This window comes from Crocodylus siamensis, chromosome 4, assembly GCF_052110815.1.
Source record: "Crocodylus siamensis isolate JL-2025a chromosome 4, ASM5211081v1, whole genome shotgun sequence".
Lineage (NCBI taxonomy): Eukaryota > Metazoa > Chordata > Crocodylia > Crocodylidae > Crocodylus > Crocodylus siamensis.
The window spans coordinates 107,657,155-107,673,980 of record NC_143398.1 but is presented as its reverse complement, the minus strand read 5'-3'; the positions used below and the strand labels follow the sequence as shown (position 1 = coordinate 107,673,980).

Sequence of the window (16,826 nt, the reverse complement as noted above, 5' to 3'; positions counted from 1 at the left end):
GATCTCAGCATCTGGAAGCAAGAGTTTTAACTGCCTAGACTTGACAACAACTCCCCTGGATTGGGGAGACAGGAAGAGGCTGATAGGTCTATTTTAGGTGTCCATGGTCCCCCAGGAAGCCACTCCTCCCCACCACAGCACTGCACATGCAAGCAGCCCTCATTTCAGTGACCTAGCTGTGGGCTGCACCACCCCGATCCTTGGGGCACAGGTAAACAGCAAAAGCTGGAGGGAGAGAAGTGGAGCCTGGAGCCCTATGTGCCTTTGCAACAAGAACTGCAAGGAAAGTGGCAGTTGCATGGGAGCATGGGAGCTCCACTTTAACCCCTCTTGGATCACATGTGGCCCACAAGCTACCAGTTGGACAGCCCTGGTTTATTTTAAATGGTCCAGAAAGGGACAAAGATGAAGACGGCTGGCATATTACAGTTACATTTTGCATGTTGGTACAAAACCATCAAGTAGCCCATTGTGATTAAAAACTAAATCCAAAAACAACCGCATGAGGTACAATTCTAAATAAGCCTTTCAATAAATATTATATGATTATCTGTCCCAAAGCCTTAGACTAGTGGAATATTAGTTTTCTTGTGAGCATTTTATACAGCTGTAACCACAATCTGCAATTTGTAACTTCATATAATTTCCACAAACATCCAATGTCATAGGCAGAGGATTTCAGGTGAGTTACGAACAGCAGGAGAGATAGACTCTTAAAGATTCTGCTTTCATGCATATGTCCTTAGTAATAGAGGATAAGAAAAAGGAATATGGAAAACTGTGATTTATATATCAGCTTATTTGTAGACAGAAGTATAGAACATCAGCTGGAATAAATTTTCAGTGGAGCTGTCTCAGTCTAAGAAGGTGGCCCAGAATATTTTTCAGTTTTCTGCAAGGTATTGGTAAAACTTTAGGACACACAGGAACAATGTGGCATAACTTTAAAAAAAGATCTACAGAAACAATAACTGGATGGAGACTTACCTGAGATCTGTCAATGCGGTAAAAACGATCAGCAGAAGTTGCTGCAAGAAAAGAAAAATTACTGAGATGGGTTAAAAAAAGGACTGAGCAGAACAGAATGCACAAAGGTAAACTAAGGTTTGGCCACCCCTAGCGTTAAACAACCGTGGCTTCACTGGAGCCAGGTCAGCTTGTACAAGGACTGAATTTGGTTCATCATGTACGTGCTCCTGTCTTCATAGAAAGGCATTGCAAAGGCAGAGCTTAACCAACCATGGCATTAAAATTCAAACACAAATATACATCATAATTACAGAGGAATAAATCTGAGGGCCATTGTCAAGTTTATTAATAGTGTCCAAGTCTTATACAGCAATTTTCATCAGTATACCTCAAAGCATTTTACAAAGGAGGTAGGTAACCCTTACCTCTGTAGTTAGTAGTGCCTGACAAATCCTGCTAAACACATGTTCATTTTGACAAAACCCATATTCCCCCGTCCTTCACCCTGCCATAACCGTTTTCCACTAATGGTCTAGAAATTATATTATTGCCAGGAATGTTCATAGAAACAGTAAATTACAAGTATATAACGTAAAAGCATGGTAGGAAAAGTTCAGATTAAGTGGCAGCCACACCACAAACCCGATACATAGAGTTCCATTCTTCTAACCAGACTAAAGAGATACCATATGGTTTACACGCCCATTCAAATCAGCTCAAAATCTGAGTATCTAATACTCGTGACAAAATGCCTGTGAAGCAACTGTAGTTCAAATCGCTGACTAATTATTAATACTTCCTAAATTAATAATAAATTCAAGAAAATTACAATCTATTCACAACCCGAGGAGAACAAGAAGGTAAAATCACCATGTAAATAGTCTAATCACTTGCCTAGTTGTTTAGCAACTTAAATCATTATAACTGGAAGCATTTTACAGTTGTTTTTCACTGAATGTGATGTCTGTTTAACCCCTATACACAGTTTGGACCATTATATTACTGAGTGGGCGTGTCTACACGTTCATTAATGCACCTTAGTTACTGTGCATTTAGTTTAGTACCTCTAATAAGAAGTACTAACTGAATGCGCAGTAACTAGAGTTACTGAACAGCAGAATGAGCAGTTTTTTTAGTGTCATTTACTGCGTTTTAGCCTAATAATACTGTGCAGTAGGCTATTAGCATGATTAATAACCACTATACTACCGCGCAGTGTTATTGGTCTAATGTACAGTAAACATCTCGTGTAGAGGCGCCCAGTAACTAGCTTCATAATTGGATTTTTTTTGCAGTAGCACAGTCGAAAAAGATGAAAACCAAATCAAAACAAACAAATCCAAAAACCCAGACCCACCTTTGGTTGCACTTTCATTTAGGAAAGAAAACAAAAGAGGAATTATCATTAAGGAGAGAACTTATTCATGTAAGACAAAAAGCATACTGCCATAATCTGGCACTTCTTTCTAAAATGGGACTGTCCAGTTTAGCTGCTAATCCTAGTCTCTGGAAGATGTGGCAGACCTAAGGTAAAATGGTAACAAGAGGCTCTTGTATGTGAATGAAATAGATACGCATAGCAAACCTTACCATCTAGGAAGCACCATCTAGGAGAGAGCTTCTGAACAGAAATTACTCTTGTGAAGGAACTTTCCTGATCCTGGGTAAGGAAGGGAAATAATGTTTTTAAAAACTTTCCTTGGTCTAAAACTGGATTATTTACAATCCTGACTTTGCTTGAAAAGTAAAATTTAAATGAACTTATCCAACCGGATCTATTCTCTGGGATCATGACCCATCACCATAAGCTGCAGTAGTGAATGTGATATTATCAATCCCCATCACATTCTCTGCTTTTGGCTCAGCAGTCTCCAAAGCCCCAGATAGCTGACTCAGTTACTCATTATTTCACACAAGAATTCCTCATTTATGGAGATGTAGCATGGTGAATATTGTAATGGAAGGAAGATGTCTAAAGACACATACTCAGAACAAATATGTAAATAGTAAGTAATGTATCCTGATCACCGAGCTGGCATGTTGTTTTCGTGTCACCTTCCCTTCACGAATCTTAATTTTCTTAGATTGTATGCTCATTAGAGTAGAGACAGTTTCTGCCACTTTGGAAAACATCAACACATTGCAGGAGCCACTAGCATACGAACAAAAAATAGCCTTGCATTCACTGATATGATCAACTCCCTGTCTGAAAGGGACACTCTTTAGGAGCCGGCCAATGTACTGTAACAGTGGTCTTGGTTTTCCAGCTGTGCTCTACTGAACCCTGGGGTTCCTCAATAGATCATCAGGGGCTCTGCAAAGACACTGGAAGGTAATGGCTGTATGGGCTGGGAGGTGCTGTGCCACCACTGCTGGGCCAGGTTGTCTGGCTACTTATCAGCTCACATGGCCCGTGGTGCCAGAGGTAGCAGTTCCTTGGCAGAAGTTATATGAAATTGTTTGTTCTTTGGCTTTAGCAAGTTTGAAAACCACTGCATTTTTTACAATAGGTCAAAGGAAAACTACGACAGAGAAATATCAGCCTCCCAATCCCTGCCTGAGAAAAGTCTCCCTGCAGGGCTGTCATTCTTGCTTGCTCTATACCAGGGATAAGGAATGTCCAGCACACGGGTCGGATCCAGCTGGCAGTGGATTCCATTTCCCAGCCGCCCCTGCCTCCATGGCTTGTGCTGGACTCCATGGACACCCGAGCCTCAGCCACGCCAGCAGCACACACAGCAGAGCAGAGCAGGGGGCTGTCCTGGAGCTGCTGGGATCTTGTGGCAGGGCAACTTGCTCTGGAGCCAGGGCAGAGCTGCAATCTGTAGCCTGCACACTCTGGGCAGGGGCACGGATGCGGGAGATCGTGGCTCTGCCCCAGCTCCAGACAGGCTGTCACTGCTGCAAGGAGCCAGCTGGGAAATGGAGTCCCCAGCTGACCAGCAGTCCGAAGGTTCCCCATCCCTGCTCTATACAGTGCAGAAAGGATGTCCAAATTTAAACTCTAATCCACTCTATGGCAGTATGTTGCCCTGCCATTAGATCATTAGCCATCTTCCTGCTCCTGCTGATGGGACAGCTGGATTGAACAATTTACCAACAAAGAAGAGAACACAGTGGGATCGCCCACAAGTAAATACCCAGAATTCTGTAGATTCATGGCCAAAGTTTACTTCCTGAGCAGCAAAGGACAGGATATGAGCACATTTGCAGTGCAAATGGATAACAGACTACGGTGGAGATGTGATAGGTTGTAGGGGTTAAAGATGATTACAACAATAATGGGAAAGGAAGTTGTTTTGAGAGACTATTGCTTTGTATGTAACTAGTATTTTTGTTTACTTGGGTTTGGGGGGGTGTTCAGGTTCTTCTTTGTGAGGCAAGGGCAGAAAGGTTGTGGTGTCTCTATCTCTGGAAGTTTTTAAATGCATAGTAAGCAATTATTTGCTTGGGAAGTTCCTGTCTTTAAGGCTAGGGACAGACATTACACATAAACCGGTTTAAGTGATCAAAAACTGGTTTAAACCTGTAACAGAACAGATGTTCAGTGCACACTAACCAGTTTGAAAATGGCTGAAACCAGTTTGAGATAAACCTCATTGAATGTAGTATCAAACTTAACTCATTTGGGTCAAACCAGCTTATGCAATGTCTGTCCCAGACCCCTAGCTGGTTTAAGCTAAACCACACACTCCCAGCATCCTGGCAGGCTCTGTGGACTGGACAGGGCTCTCTGCTCCACAGAAGGACTGGCCCCTCCCCTCTGCTCCCTGGCTGCAGCTCTGGCAAAGACTGAAGGCTGCTCCCCACACACCCCCTCACCACTCCCTGCTAAGCAGGAATTCCCCCCTCCCCTCTGCTTGTGGAGAGGTGTCTGTATATTAGCTAGCAGACCACATGCTAGTATCCTGCCAGAGCCGAGCCATGCCCCCTCAGCTCAGCCCAGTGAAAGGGAAGGGAGGGCTGCTTTAGTGCCCAATGGCTTCTACCCTGAGCCACTGCAGGCAAGCGCCTACATTTCTGGGATGTCTGTGTGTCACGGAGTGGGAACCTACGGGCAGCCATGTACTCGCTAGCACCCCCCTGCCGTGTCAATTAGGCAATCCAGCACCCTCAACTCGCCCGCCACGTCTTTGATCTTAGGTTCAGTGTTGGAGGCTGCCTACTTGCACCTATGACACCGCGCTGGTATTACCTCCATTCCAAATGGGGTGCTCTCACCCCAGCCTTATGGGCAGCGCGTGCCTCCGACCTCCCCTTATAGCACGCCCCAAGCCTTGCCGCTCCTCCTGGACGTTGTCTGGTCCTGCGCCCTACTGGCGCCCCCTGGGCTGGCCTACAACCAGCGCGCTTTCTCTGGCGTCTCTGGGCTTTACCCGTAACCAGCACCCCTTCTCTGGCGCCCCTGGGCCTAACCCACAATCTGCATCCCTTCTCTGGCGCCCCCCCCCCCCCCGGGCTTGGCCCCCTTACCTGGATTAACTCTCTATATCAACTGGGCTCAGGCAGCCTAAGCCCTACCTGGCCCCTTCTGAGTCCTGTCAATGGTGACCGCCTGATTGGGCTCAGGTGGCCTAAGCCTTACCTGGCCCCTGCTGACTCCTGCCAATGATGGTTGTCCAACTAAGTGTGTTTCAGTAGGCTCAGGCGGCCGGAGCCCCTTCAGAGTTCTGTCAATGATGACCCTGACATCAAGTGTGTCCTGTAAGGCTCAGGGGGCCAGAGTCTTACCTGGCCCCTCTGGTCCCTAGGTCTCCCCTTCTGGTACGGGGACCCTCCAGACCACTCTTTAGCCTGCACCTGACTCGGGTGCCTGTCAATGAAACCTGCCGCCCGCCTTGGGGTGGATTGATCTAATACGTGGCCCACCTAGGGCCTCTGCCGCGCCTCCCGCGCCCGTTGCCCCCCTGTGGGGCCTTTGCCACACCTCCCACACCCGTTGCCTTCCTGCGGGGCCTTTGCCGTGCCTCTCGCGCCCGTTGCCCCCTGTGGGGCCTTTGCCGTGCCTCTCGCGCCCGTTGCCCCCTGTGGGGCCTTTGCCATGCCTCCGGCGCCCGTTGCCCTCTCTGGGGCCCTTTGCCACGCTCCCCGCGGCTGGGGCTACAATTCCCCACACACCGAGTGCCCCTCCGGCACTCGTCTCAATGTGCCCACTGTGGCACTGCCCTCCGCGCCCCTGCTGGGCACCAGGAACTCCCCAAACCCCTGGGGGGCTCCTGTGAGGCCTCCTCACACCCCTACAGCCTCACCCGGTCCTCCGGTGTAACCATAAGTAAACCAAAGGGTCAGCCAGCCGGCCCAGCCCTGCCCCCTTCCGGTCACCTGACCGGCTGGTTGCCACAGCAACCTGTAGCTGCGCTGCTCTGCTGATTGACAACTCTCCTCTTATCCTTTAAGTCACAGGGCACCTCAGTGCCCCTGTGACACTGTGCAATTACAAACTGGTTTAGCCTAACTAGGTTAGACTAACCTGCAAAGATTGAATCAATTCAGGCTCAGGCTTTTTGAACGTCTGTCCCTAGCCTAACAGGGAGTTAGATGAGATAATGACACCAAGTCACTTCCAGACCTGTTTTTCTATTATTTTTTTCCTCTTAAAGAGCCATCACCAGGGTGAACTGAAAAAAGGCGGATCTCCAGAGGGATTTTATAGGATTACACTTTTTAAATTCAGAAGACACATTACAAATATCTAATCCAGGCATAGGCAAGATACAGAAAATTATGGAGAAAGAAGAGAATCCAGGGCACAAATTACATTTCAGCTCTTTGTTGCACTGGGTTGCAGAGGTAGGAGATTTGGCATTCTCAAGAATTTTTTGGTTGGTTTATTTATCCCTAAATGAAGTTGTAATTTTAGCCAGGTACCAAGTAAATGAAAATTTCAATTGATCAGAAACTGTGTTCTGGATCCGATGTTAATATGTATTGTGTTGCTCATCCACTTATCTAATGATATCAGATATCTTCACAATTATTTGAGACCAAATGAGATTATACCAGTATACACGCATGCCTATTCTTGGCTTCTCTGGTATTCCTAGTCAGCAGAATACCTGCACCGTCTAGTTTTGCAATCATCTGTTACTATTTATTATTATTATTTAGTGTTTTGATGGACTGCATAGTTCATTTCCCAGCCAGGTGGATATGTATCAGCCTAGCATGAGGCTGCTCCAAGTTGTTAGCAACTTCCTTGGTATCGTGCCAGGTTTTGCAGGATTCATCTTATTAACTCTGCCTCTGGGCTTGTTTCTAGCCATCTATCATTGGTTTCCCTTCCTGACCATACAGGATGGAAAAGCAAAGGCTGCTCCAGATACCTTACACAATGCCTCAGCATACCTGGAGACTTGCCAGTTTGCTAGGGTCCCTTATCTGAGTTGGCTGTGCAGTTTTAGCTAGTTTTCTGACATAAAGTCACTACCAATCCTCCACCCCCCAAAATAAAATTACCTCTCCATTTCGAAACTTACACATATTTTGGTTGAGCTATAAAGCCTACATTCATTTATTGCTAAGGTTTACCTGTCCTTTCCTTGATTTGTCTCTGGGTACTACAGAGTTGCTTCCTTGCATCCACTGCCCTGTGTCTGCATGCAACATTATGCCTAAGTCCTTGAAGAGACATAAGGAATAGGACAGTGGAAAATCCCACAGTACTGTCTGCTTATGTTATGGTTAATGGGCTCACTTAGTGGTCAGAGAATCAGGTTTGAAATTGCAGAACTAGGCAAATTCAATAGAATGTGAGATCCCCTCCCCTCCCTGCATCAGCCCTCATCTTTTTAAGTTCCTCCCAAATGTTTAAAACTGGAAATGAGAGTCGAAATGTATTTCCATTTCCACAGACAGGATCAAGACCTTGCTTAGTTGATAGGTCTTATCTATATGTAAGTCTGTGTGCTGTGGGTGAGTCAAGAACTGGTTGAGGGAAAACTATAGCCTACAGAAGCGTGTGTGTGTGTGTGTGTGTGTGTGTGTGCGCGCGCGCGCGCATGTGAATGACTGTGCACATGTGTGTGCTTATGCAAACATACAATTATTTACATTATATACCCTGCAATTTGAGGATGGGGTGGGGGTAAAGGATGTGATAAAAGAAGCAGAAGAGGAAAAAAAGAAAGTTTCCTAGGCTATGGTTATATCAGAGGAAGAAGGAATGACAGCAGACATGGGGAAAGGACCTGCCAGAAGATGCAGTGGAAGAAACAACATTGCTAAGCACAAACTCAAAGTATAAATTATATGGGCTTCCTCCGTGACTTCACTGGACACAGACCAAGTCAGTAACTAAAGCAGACTGGACAGGTATCATTCACATAAGAATGAATTGATGTGCATTAGTCATGTTTGAGGAGAAAACACTACAAAAAAGAAGAAGAAATATAGCATCATTTTTTAAATTTGAAGCTGGCCTCATTGATATCATTCCTGCTGACTCTCCCCGTTTCAGACAGTACAGAAAACCCAGGAGAGGAATACAACTGTTTATAGGATCCAAAAGTACCTCCGACATCTTATTAGTGTGATCTGAAGATGATTCTATCAAATGAAGCACTTCACTCTTGCTACTATTCTGGTTTCTCTCCCTTTCCATAATTTATACTGGGTTGTCAACAAAATATGTAACACCCTCCAACCTCCACAAATTAACCAAGCAAGAGAATTTGTAACAAGAACCCATAGAGAGTATATAATCATTTGAAGATATTGTGAGTAAACAAATAGAGAAAACAAAACACAGAGGTAGTGCATTCAAAATAAAATATCATAAAGTATTGATAGAGTGTTAGAAGTGTCATGCTGACTCGTACTCACCGAGACAGTTAAGCAATTCATTTATAAACTGCAAACTACATGGGAAAGAAATGGGGGTGGGAATAGTTGCTGATACTTCACATTTGAGTCCTCTATTTTGCCTTTCCACATCCATATCCACAAAGTACAGCATTTTCTCTCCATCAGTTACCTTTGTGTGAAGAAGCCATTTTGGTTTATTCTGGTTAAGTACTTTTTTTTTTTTTAAATAGGGGTGCAGGAGCAGAGCAGTTAGCACTATTCTATAGGTGTGGTGTACCATGACTCTAATGTTACAACAGAGACTGCCCCATGTCAATTAATTCAGTTGTAAATGGCACCTGGTCAGTTGGTAACAGTCAAAGCCAAATTAATATGATGCTCGCAGTGTGTTGTATGTTGCTTAAGCATATTTTTTCTTTCCTGTTTTATAATAAAGCTGAATTAAAACTCCCTATTTTACTGGCCAATTCACTAAGCACTAATATTGCCACAAAGCCTGGAAGACAACTGATAGAAATGTCAACAGTCAGTTGTTCAAAGTGGAAAGGGAAAAGGAAAACCAACATACATATTGCTTAAATATTGTCAAAAGTGTGTGTGTGTGTGTGTGTGTGCGCGCACGCGATTGCAACTATACCAGTCTCCATTGCCAATGACTAATTTAGGAGTCAATAAACTTAATGGCAAGTGAGTAATCTAGAGGCATTTTCTATAAAGAACCCTGCATCAAATTTAAAAGTAATACAATGGATACCAATATAAACATTTCCTAATTTCCTAATGAAAAAACAAATCAAATATCCTGAGCCATGAACAAGGTAATATAGTTAAGAAATGCATACTGCAGACCTAATTTTCAAACGGACATCGAAACTGTGAATGCAGTTGAGAAGTAGGTCTCCTGGTGTTTGGTTGTATATGCAAAAGACATTTGTTCACCCAGTATAAACAACCCACCTAAAAAAACCTGCATCCCCAGATGTTAATTTAAAGATGGTTTACGTACTTATTCTAATCTGCATTCCATAGTTGCTGGAGGCTTTCTTTGTAACTAATAGATTGCATTGTTTCAATTCCCAATTACAAGATATGTTGTATTATTCCATTTCTCAGAAAAAAGTGAAAGTATCTATTCAGTTTTTTGCCATGTATCCCACAGAACAAACTCTTCAAACTACTTTGGGTTCAGCCAGAAGTGACAATTTTTGCCCAATCTGACCACAGGAAGTGGTCTATAGCCATAACCAAACACAAGTGCACAGCTGCTTCAAAAATGGCCAGTCAGATGCAAATCCGAACCCTGAGATGAGGGGTCAGATGAAGACTTTTCAAAACAGAGCATCTTCTATAGCTTGCATCTGCCTGTCTCCCAGCCTGTTGCTGTTTTCACAATGGGAGGGGGGAAAGGGAAGCAGAGGGAGTTCAGTCTGGGTTTTTTCAGTCCCAGCCAGATGGGTGTATTGGAGCGCCCTGAGGTGAGGGGAGGCTCCAATTCACCCACCCTACCCTCCAGTACTGGCTGGGAAACCTCTTGAATGAGCTCCTTATGCTCCCGTTCCCCCCATCCCGTTCTGAAACAGGAACTGGCTGGGAAAGAGGAGGGAGCGTTGCTAGAAGAAACTGACTGCAGGCTCCCAGCCTACTGCTAGATTCCCCTCCTCCTTGGAACCAAGAGTGAATACTTCCTACAAAGCATTCTCATTCACAGCATGGAGCTGTACTTCTGTCTGCACCCATTGAGAAAAAGTGCAGTGATGCTATAAATACTATTTACATCATGCTGCCATGCGATATCAAAATAATTTGAAGAAGGTTCCATAGGCAATCCTATGGGTCTGCCCTAATGAGAGAAGAAGGAACACTCAATGTTTAGAACGATCAGTAAAGCTAATATAAGATCTACCCTTTGTCTACTGTTTAGTTTCAAATGCAGAAAACGTATACAAATATGATTCAACCTCCTGCTGAGTCTCCTCCTATACAAATGAAAAGTGGGACGTAGATGAGATGGAGGTCTTATCCATATTTTACCTGGTAATGAACTCTCTGCGTAGTAGAAGATACTGACTGTAGGTCCTAATAAGAGAATAAAAGAAATGGAAATGACAATTAGGCCATAAAAGAAACTTATACTAATTAAGAACTGAGTAGATACCACAAACAATTTTAAAAATACTAATTTGCATTTTAAGTATAAGTTGTGATTATGTTTGCATTCCTTCTGCGCTCACTTCTGACCAGTATTCTATTAAAAAAAAAAGTATTGGCACCAGCACTCATTTTATTCATAGAATATTAATTGAGTACTGAAGAACACTGGAAAGCACATTTTAATTTAGAAACACCTAGCCCAGAAATCTGATTGTAAGAAATTATATGAACTATCATATATTTACCCCAAAAGGGGACCATGACACACATGACCCAAACCAGTCTGAATTGAGAATAATCAAGAACTACATGGAAACAAATTAAAGCCTAAAAATTATTAGCAGATAGTCTTTTGCAAATGCTTTTCAATACTGAGGAAAGGAAGTTACAAATTATTCACAGTGAATTCTCCCAGGTTTAAAACAACACAATCTCAAAAAAGATGCAGAGCCTAACGCATTTTTGGAGGCTCTTTCATTTTAATAGGAATCTGTCAAATGGCCTAGGCCGAAAGTGTGACCTACCAAAAAGCAGAAGATGTCACTTGCCCTAATACCATCATGGACAAGAATAAGAGGACCCAAGGCCACCTACATCTCCTTGTGAGGCTTGCCCAGACAGCAATACTACTGTGTTAATATGGCTCCCCTGCCCTGCGCTGCATGGGGGGCTCTTCCATGAGCCCCCAAAAACCCCAAGGCTGATTCAGGAGCCTGTGAGTCAAGCAGAAGGGGTGGGGGAGTTGTTTTTTTTCTTAAAGGGCCAGAGCTAAGGTAGGCAGAGCAGCCATGCAGGGGCTGGAATAGCAGGCGGGGGTTGGAAGGCTTGTGCCAGAGCCCGTCATTCAGCATGGGGCAGTGGAGGTCAGCAGGGATTGCCCCCCCTGCCTGGCAACACCCAGTGAATGGGGGCTTATTTTTTTTAAAGGACCGGGAGCTGGGGTGGACAGGGCAGCCTCGTGGGCTGGGGGCAGGCAGGAGATGGGGCCTGGCAGGGGTCCCCCTGTGGTCCCCTCCCCCCCTCCAGCCCCTCTTCCCCCCACCCCGTACTTCTCAGCTCACAGTCTGGGTCCAGCTCCCTGCTGTAGTTGGCGGGCACCGCCCAAATCACTGAAGTCCCCACATATTTTCCGAATCGATTCAGACCTTTTAATTGGTCCTCTGATTCAATTCAGATTCAGAGATTCGGCTGGCGAATCGGGCCGAATCTCCTCCAAATTGAATCAGCACCCGACGCTTTGCACAACCATAGTATGCAGAAGCTTTACATTTAAATTGCCCTAAATGTAACCTAAATGCCTGAATGTGCAAGTTTTGACAGTGTTTGTACCCGAAAGCTTGCATAAAAGATTTGTTTTCCAACTATTTGAGTTGGTCTGATAAGAGATATCAGATTTACCCGAAGAACCTTGTCTGCCAAGTTTTCACAGGGCTTAAGTTGTCCGAAAAATGACACACCTGACATAAAGGTAGCTCTTGTCAGATGAGAACTAACTTTACACTGGCAATGGGGTTAACCCAGCATAATCAACACTTGTAGCCATTCCCAGCACATCCCCCGGGTTGGGAAAACCCAGCCACTCTCCACAGACCTAGGGCTGTGCTGCTTTTACTTCCCACCTGACCAGGCTTCTCTTTACCCATACCTTTCTTCCCCATACCCTTCTGCCAACTAGCTCCACAGCGTTCGGGCAGTTTATATTATTGTAAGTGTTGCTCACTGGAACTTTGGATACTCTATCCTCCAGACCGTCATGCCTCCTAAATTCTTAGGAGACAATTTGTCAAGAGAGGAAATAAAGCACTTCTTTAACTGCCCAAATAGTCACTCAGAATCAGCTCAACCTTCTGGAAGCACCTAGTTCATATTTGGAATTGTCACCAGTTTATCACAGATGCTGTTGACAGAGCAACTTGCATGTTAATATTATTATCATCTCTGCTGCATAACCAATTCTGTTCTAACATCGTGATATTTATCCTTACATGAACAACCTAGGTTTTCCTAATCATTTATTTGAATTAGAAACCAACACTATTTTGAAACAATTCCTGTGAAGTCCTGCTCTCCTAAGCAAATTTCAGTATTGATAAACACAGTTCACATATACCAGTTTTTTTATATTGCTTTTGATCCAGCACTCCTTTTCATTTTCTACCCTAAAAATGTTGGATAGTGCTGGATACCCTTACTTAAAGGCCTTAAAATGATTAAGGGCCTTAAGATTATTTTGCTTCAGCAGTAGGCACTCCTTATATGCTGTGGTTGTAGCTAGTAATCATCTAAGCTTCAAAAAGGTATGATGCAAGTCAATGAATAAAAATCAAAATAAGCCACAACTCACCTCTTGCAGACGGTCAATATACATACGACAAGTCTCCAAGTCACAATCTCCTCGTACAACTACAATTCCCAGAGGAATGGCTGCAGGGTCAAAAAAATTAAACTTTAAAGAAATCTACAACTCTCTGTCATTCTTTTCTCGTTTTGTTTTTTTATAGGTGTTTTGCTGTCAATTTTGCACTTTTGTATTTTTCAACTTGTCTGTGCTTAGCATGCTGCTAATACTTAAGAAGCTAATATGGCTCTTCTACTTTATACTCTTCTTTGTCTTTCATCACCATCAATTACATTAACACAACCAAAGAATAGTACCTCAACAAAAAAATCTTGATGGTATTTTTCTAATGCATTTCAATAAAGAAGTGATGTTTCTTTTTTAAAGTACTGTTATGGCAGTTTTTAAACAATTTCAAGTTAATGAAAAATAAAAGATCTGAGAATCTTAAGGACCATCTACTTTATAACCTAATTTTTCTTCCATTAGTTGTGTTTGTTGTTGTTGCTTGTTTGCTTATTTTTTAATGGTAGATCTGTTTTGGAGTTAGGTACATCAATAACAAGTCATAGGTGATCACTAGCCTGAACATACTTGTTTATTAACGGAAGGCTACCACTGATATGGATTTTATAGTTCTATATTAAGCTAATTTAGGACAATTACAACTGAAACAATATTGGAGGAAACAGTCACATAAACACAAGCAACCGGGCTTGACTACATTCTTCCAAAATTGATATTAAGCATTCACAGGCCACCTTCCACCAAATTATAACCAGAGCTGGAATAAAATACTCTGTCAAAACTTTTCTTACAAAGAAATCTTTTCCATAAACAGAAGTTTCCACCAAAATAATCAATTCTCACTTTTTCTTGAATAAGCAAAAAAGAGAAAGAACCTAAAAAATGTTTTCCCTGAACTGCTTTTCAGGAGGCACTACTTTTAACAGCAGAAGAACATTTCAGACTCTACAACCTTTTGTTCCTAGACCCTTACAATGGAAGGATACTGTGAAGGGTGGTTGATCTTACTTTAATAAGATCTCATTAAACAGGCAGAAGCAGCAAGACCTGTGTAGCCTGAATTCTGGAAAACAGAGCCATTTCAAAGTCTTCTCCCTTCTTGGAAAGACCTTAACCTAATAGCATAAAAGTAACTAAAGACCCAGCTAGGAAGCAGCAGGAAAGAGATTAATATAGTCACAAGAAATATTCCAGGAAAGGATAAGACCCATTATCTCCAGAAACAAGCTAGTTAACTGGACAATGAGGAGCTGTGTAAAATTACTGACAGTGCCAAGATAAATAGAAAGACTAACTGTGCTGCAACTGCTCTTGTAATTCAAAATGATTTGGTTAAAAGGGCCCCTGGGATGTTTGCCTATTGAGAAGTTCTTCATTCTGATAAGTGAAGGGACAGGTAATGACAAGAGAACAAGAAGGAAGGGGGTGGGGGAGAGAAGGAATGTCTTTATGGTTCCCCTGACCCACAGAGGCTAGAAGAATGAAGAAGTTTAGAGAAATGTAATGGTTTCAGATAAGGCAGGAGGACTTCTTCAGTAATCAAGCCCTGCAGTGGCCCTAGCAGCCAACCCAGTAAGCAACAGTGGTATTAACACCATATTCATAATAACATTTTATTATGTTTAGAAGCCTAGGAAGAAAGGTTGGATGGTCTCTCGAAGCCAGGAAGAGAGAGGGTGACTGAGAAAAGAAAAAAAGGAGAGATGGGAGAAAAACAGACAAGACCAACAGAGAAGACAGAGAAAATTATTTATCCTTTCTAGAATAATGCCATAAAGCATGTTTTCAAATTCTGATGCCTGAGACCTTTCATTACAAAGAAGAGCTGAAGGCAGGCGAGGGTAGCACCTTAGGGCCCTGCCATAAGTTCAAACTAAAGCTGAATGGAAACCAGTGATAAAGCTGTCACACACTTTCAAGCACTAACTACGTAGCTGGTTGGCTCTTCTTATAGCTGGATGGACATTTTATGGCATGGTAATTACTTTGCATGTGTGGCCAGTCTGAATATATTGCGCAATTAACCAGTTAATTGTGCAATATATGTAAGGCATGGCAGCAGCCTTAGAAACTAATTTGTTCAAAAATGCACAATTGTATGTAGATAACAATCTACTTCATTAGACACTATAAAGAAGAGCTGGTGAGGACAGCCTATAACTGTGCTGAAGGTTAGGTGCATTTTATTTGTTCAAGTGCTCTAGATACAGACTAATTTAGTTTAATCCACAATTATTGGAGACCTGCAAGCACTTAAATGTATTTAATGGCAACCCAGTTTCAGGTCTGTAGATCCCACTATGCAGACCTGCTAAAATGATAGCCTGTAACCTTTTACAGCATAACCAGCAAACCACAAAAGACAATGCTGAGTCCAACAGCAGCTGGGCAGTTGTGTATATCAGTGATCCATACAATTTTACCATATTTTTTATTTTTTGTCTATGCAACTATTCTCTTGACTAAGAAAACTATGTGTCTAAAGGGGACTGTAACAGGGTGGTCTGTTTCTTTAAGAGGAAGCAGTCAGCCTTATTGAGAGAACCCAGCAGAGCATTTGGAGAGACAGGGAGTATCTTGCTAGGAACTTTAAAAAGCTCCTAAAAGGGTAAGCAAGAGAGGAAGGAGGAAGCTGTGGCCATAACTTCCCTTGCTATAAGAAAGGAGCCACGCTAGGACCAGAGCCAAAGGGCTCCTTGTCAAATGTGTAGGAGACGGGAAAAGGGCTTTTTGTTTTGCTTGTTCATTTGTTGGATTGTTTGTTGCCTAAAGATGGAACTACTTGACAGGACTGTCTGAGCAGCTCTGCATGAAGCAAAAGCCCACCTGCAGAAGCCAGAAGGCTAGGTAACCCGCTCACAGGGACCAATAGCTTGACTTACTGAAGCAATGCAGGTAACAAAAGATTGACGTCATTATCTATCACAGCTCCTGATAACTGTGCAGGGAGGAACTTGCAAACATATGGAATTTTACGTAAGTCCACAGATCCATCAGAGATGAAAAAGTTAGTAGGCAACAGATAATTTAACTATGACATTCCCAAAAAAGGAGCATTTGCATTAAGGAAGAGCATACTGTGCTTTTCAAACTGCAGAAAGAACACACATTATGTCCCGTATATCCATTTTCACAGAATATTAATAAAAGAATTTTACAAAAATTCTAGTTTACCTAGTTGCAAGGATGAGAGCAATACTTATACCAGACTGGTGTATGGATCCTATGCTAAAGTAACCAATCATCAGAATTGTAATTGCTTTAAATACAGGTAGGAATAAGTGTATACAGCAACTTGCATGCAAGAATGTCAAAATGTTTTGCCACTGGTTGGTGCAGCAGATGCCATTAATGAAAATGTTTACTAGCCAGTTCTGAGAAGTAGTGCTGTAGTTATTACCTGTTCTAAATATTGCCTGCGATATCTGAGCCCACATCTACATGATGACTCAGGAAGTTTAAAGTGAATCAACTGAAGGTATTAACTCAATATATATACAACCCATTGGGTGTATAATCTTATTCAAGAGTAAAAAAG

General features: G+C 42.9%; 1 protein-coding gene across 1 annotated transcript in view; it reads right to left on the bottom strand.

Moving 5' to 3' along the window:
• DGKI (diacylglycerol kinase iota) overlaps positions 1 to 16,826 on the bottom strand; it is a 326,628-nt gene that overhangs the window by 82,760 nt on the left and 227,042 nt on the right. The window contains 4 exon segments of the mRNA XM_090043316.1: positions 988 to 1,028; positions 2,560 to 2,629; positions 10,804 to 10,848; positions 13,268 to 13,347. Coding sequence (XP_089899442.1) covers positions 988 to 1,028; positions 2,560 to 2,629; positions 10,804 to 10,848; positions 13,268 to 13,347 — 236 coding nt within the window.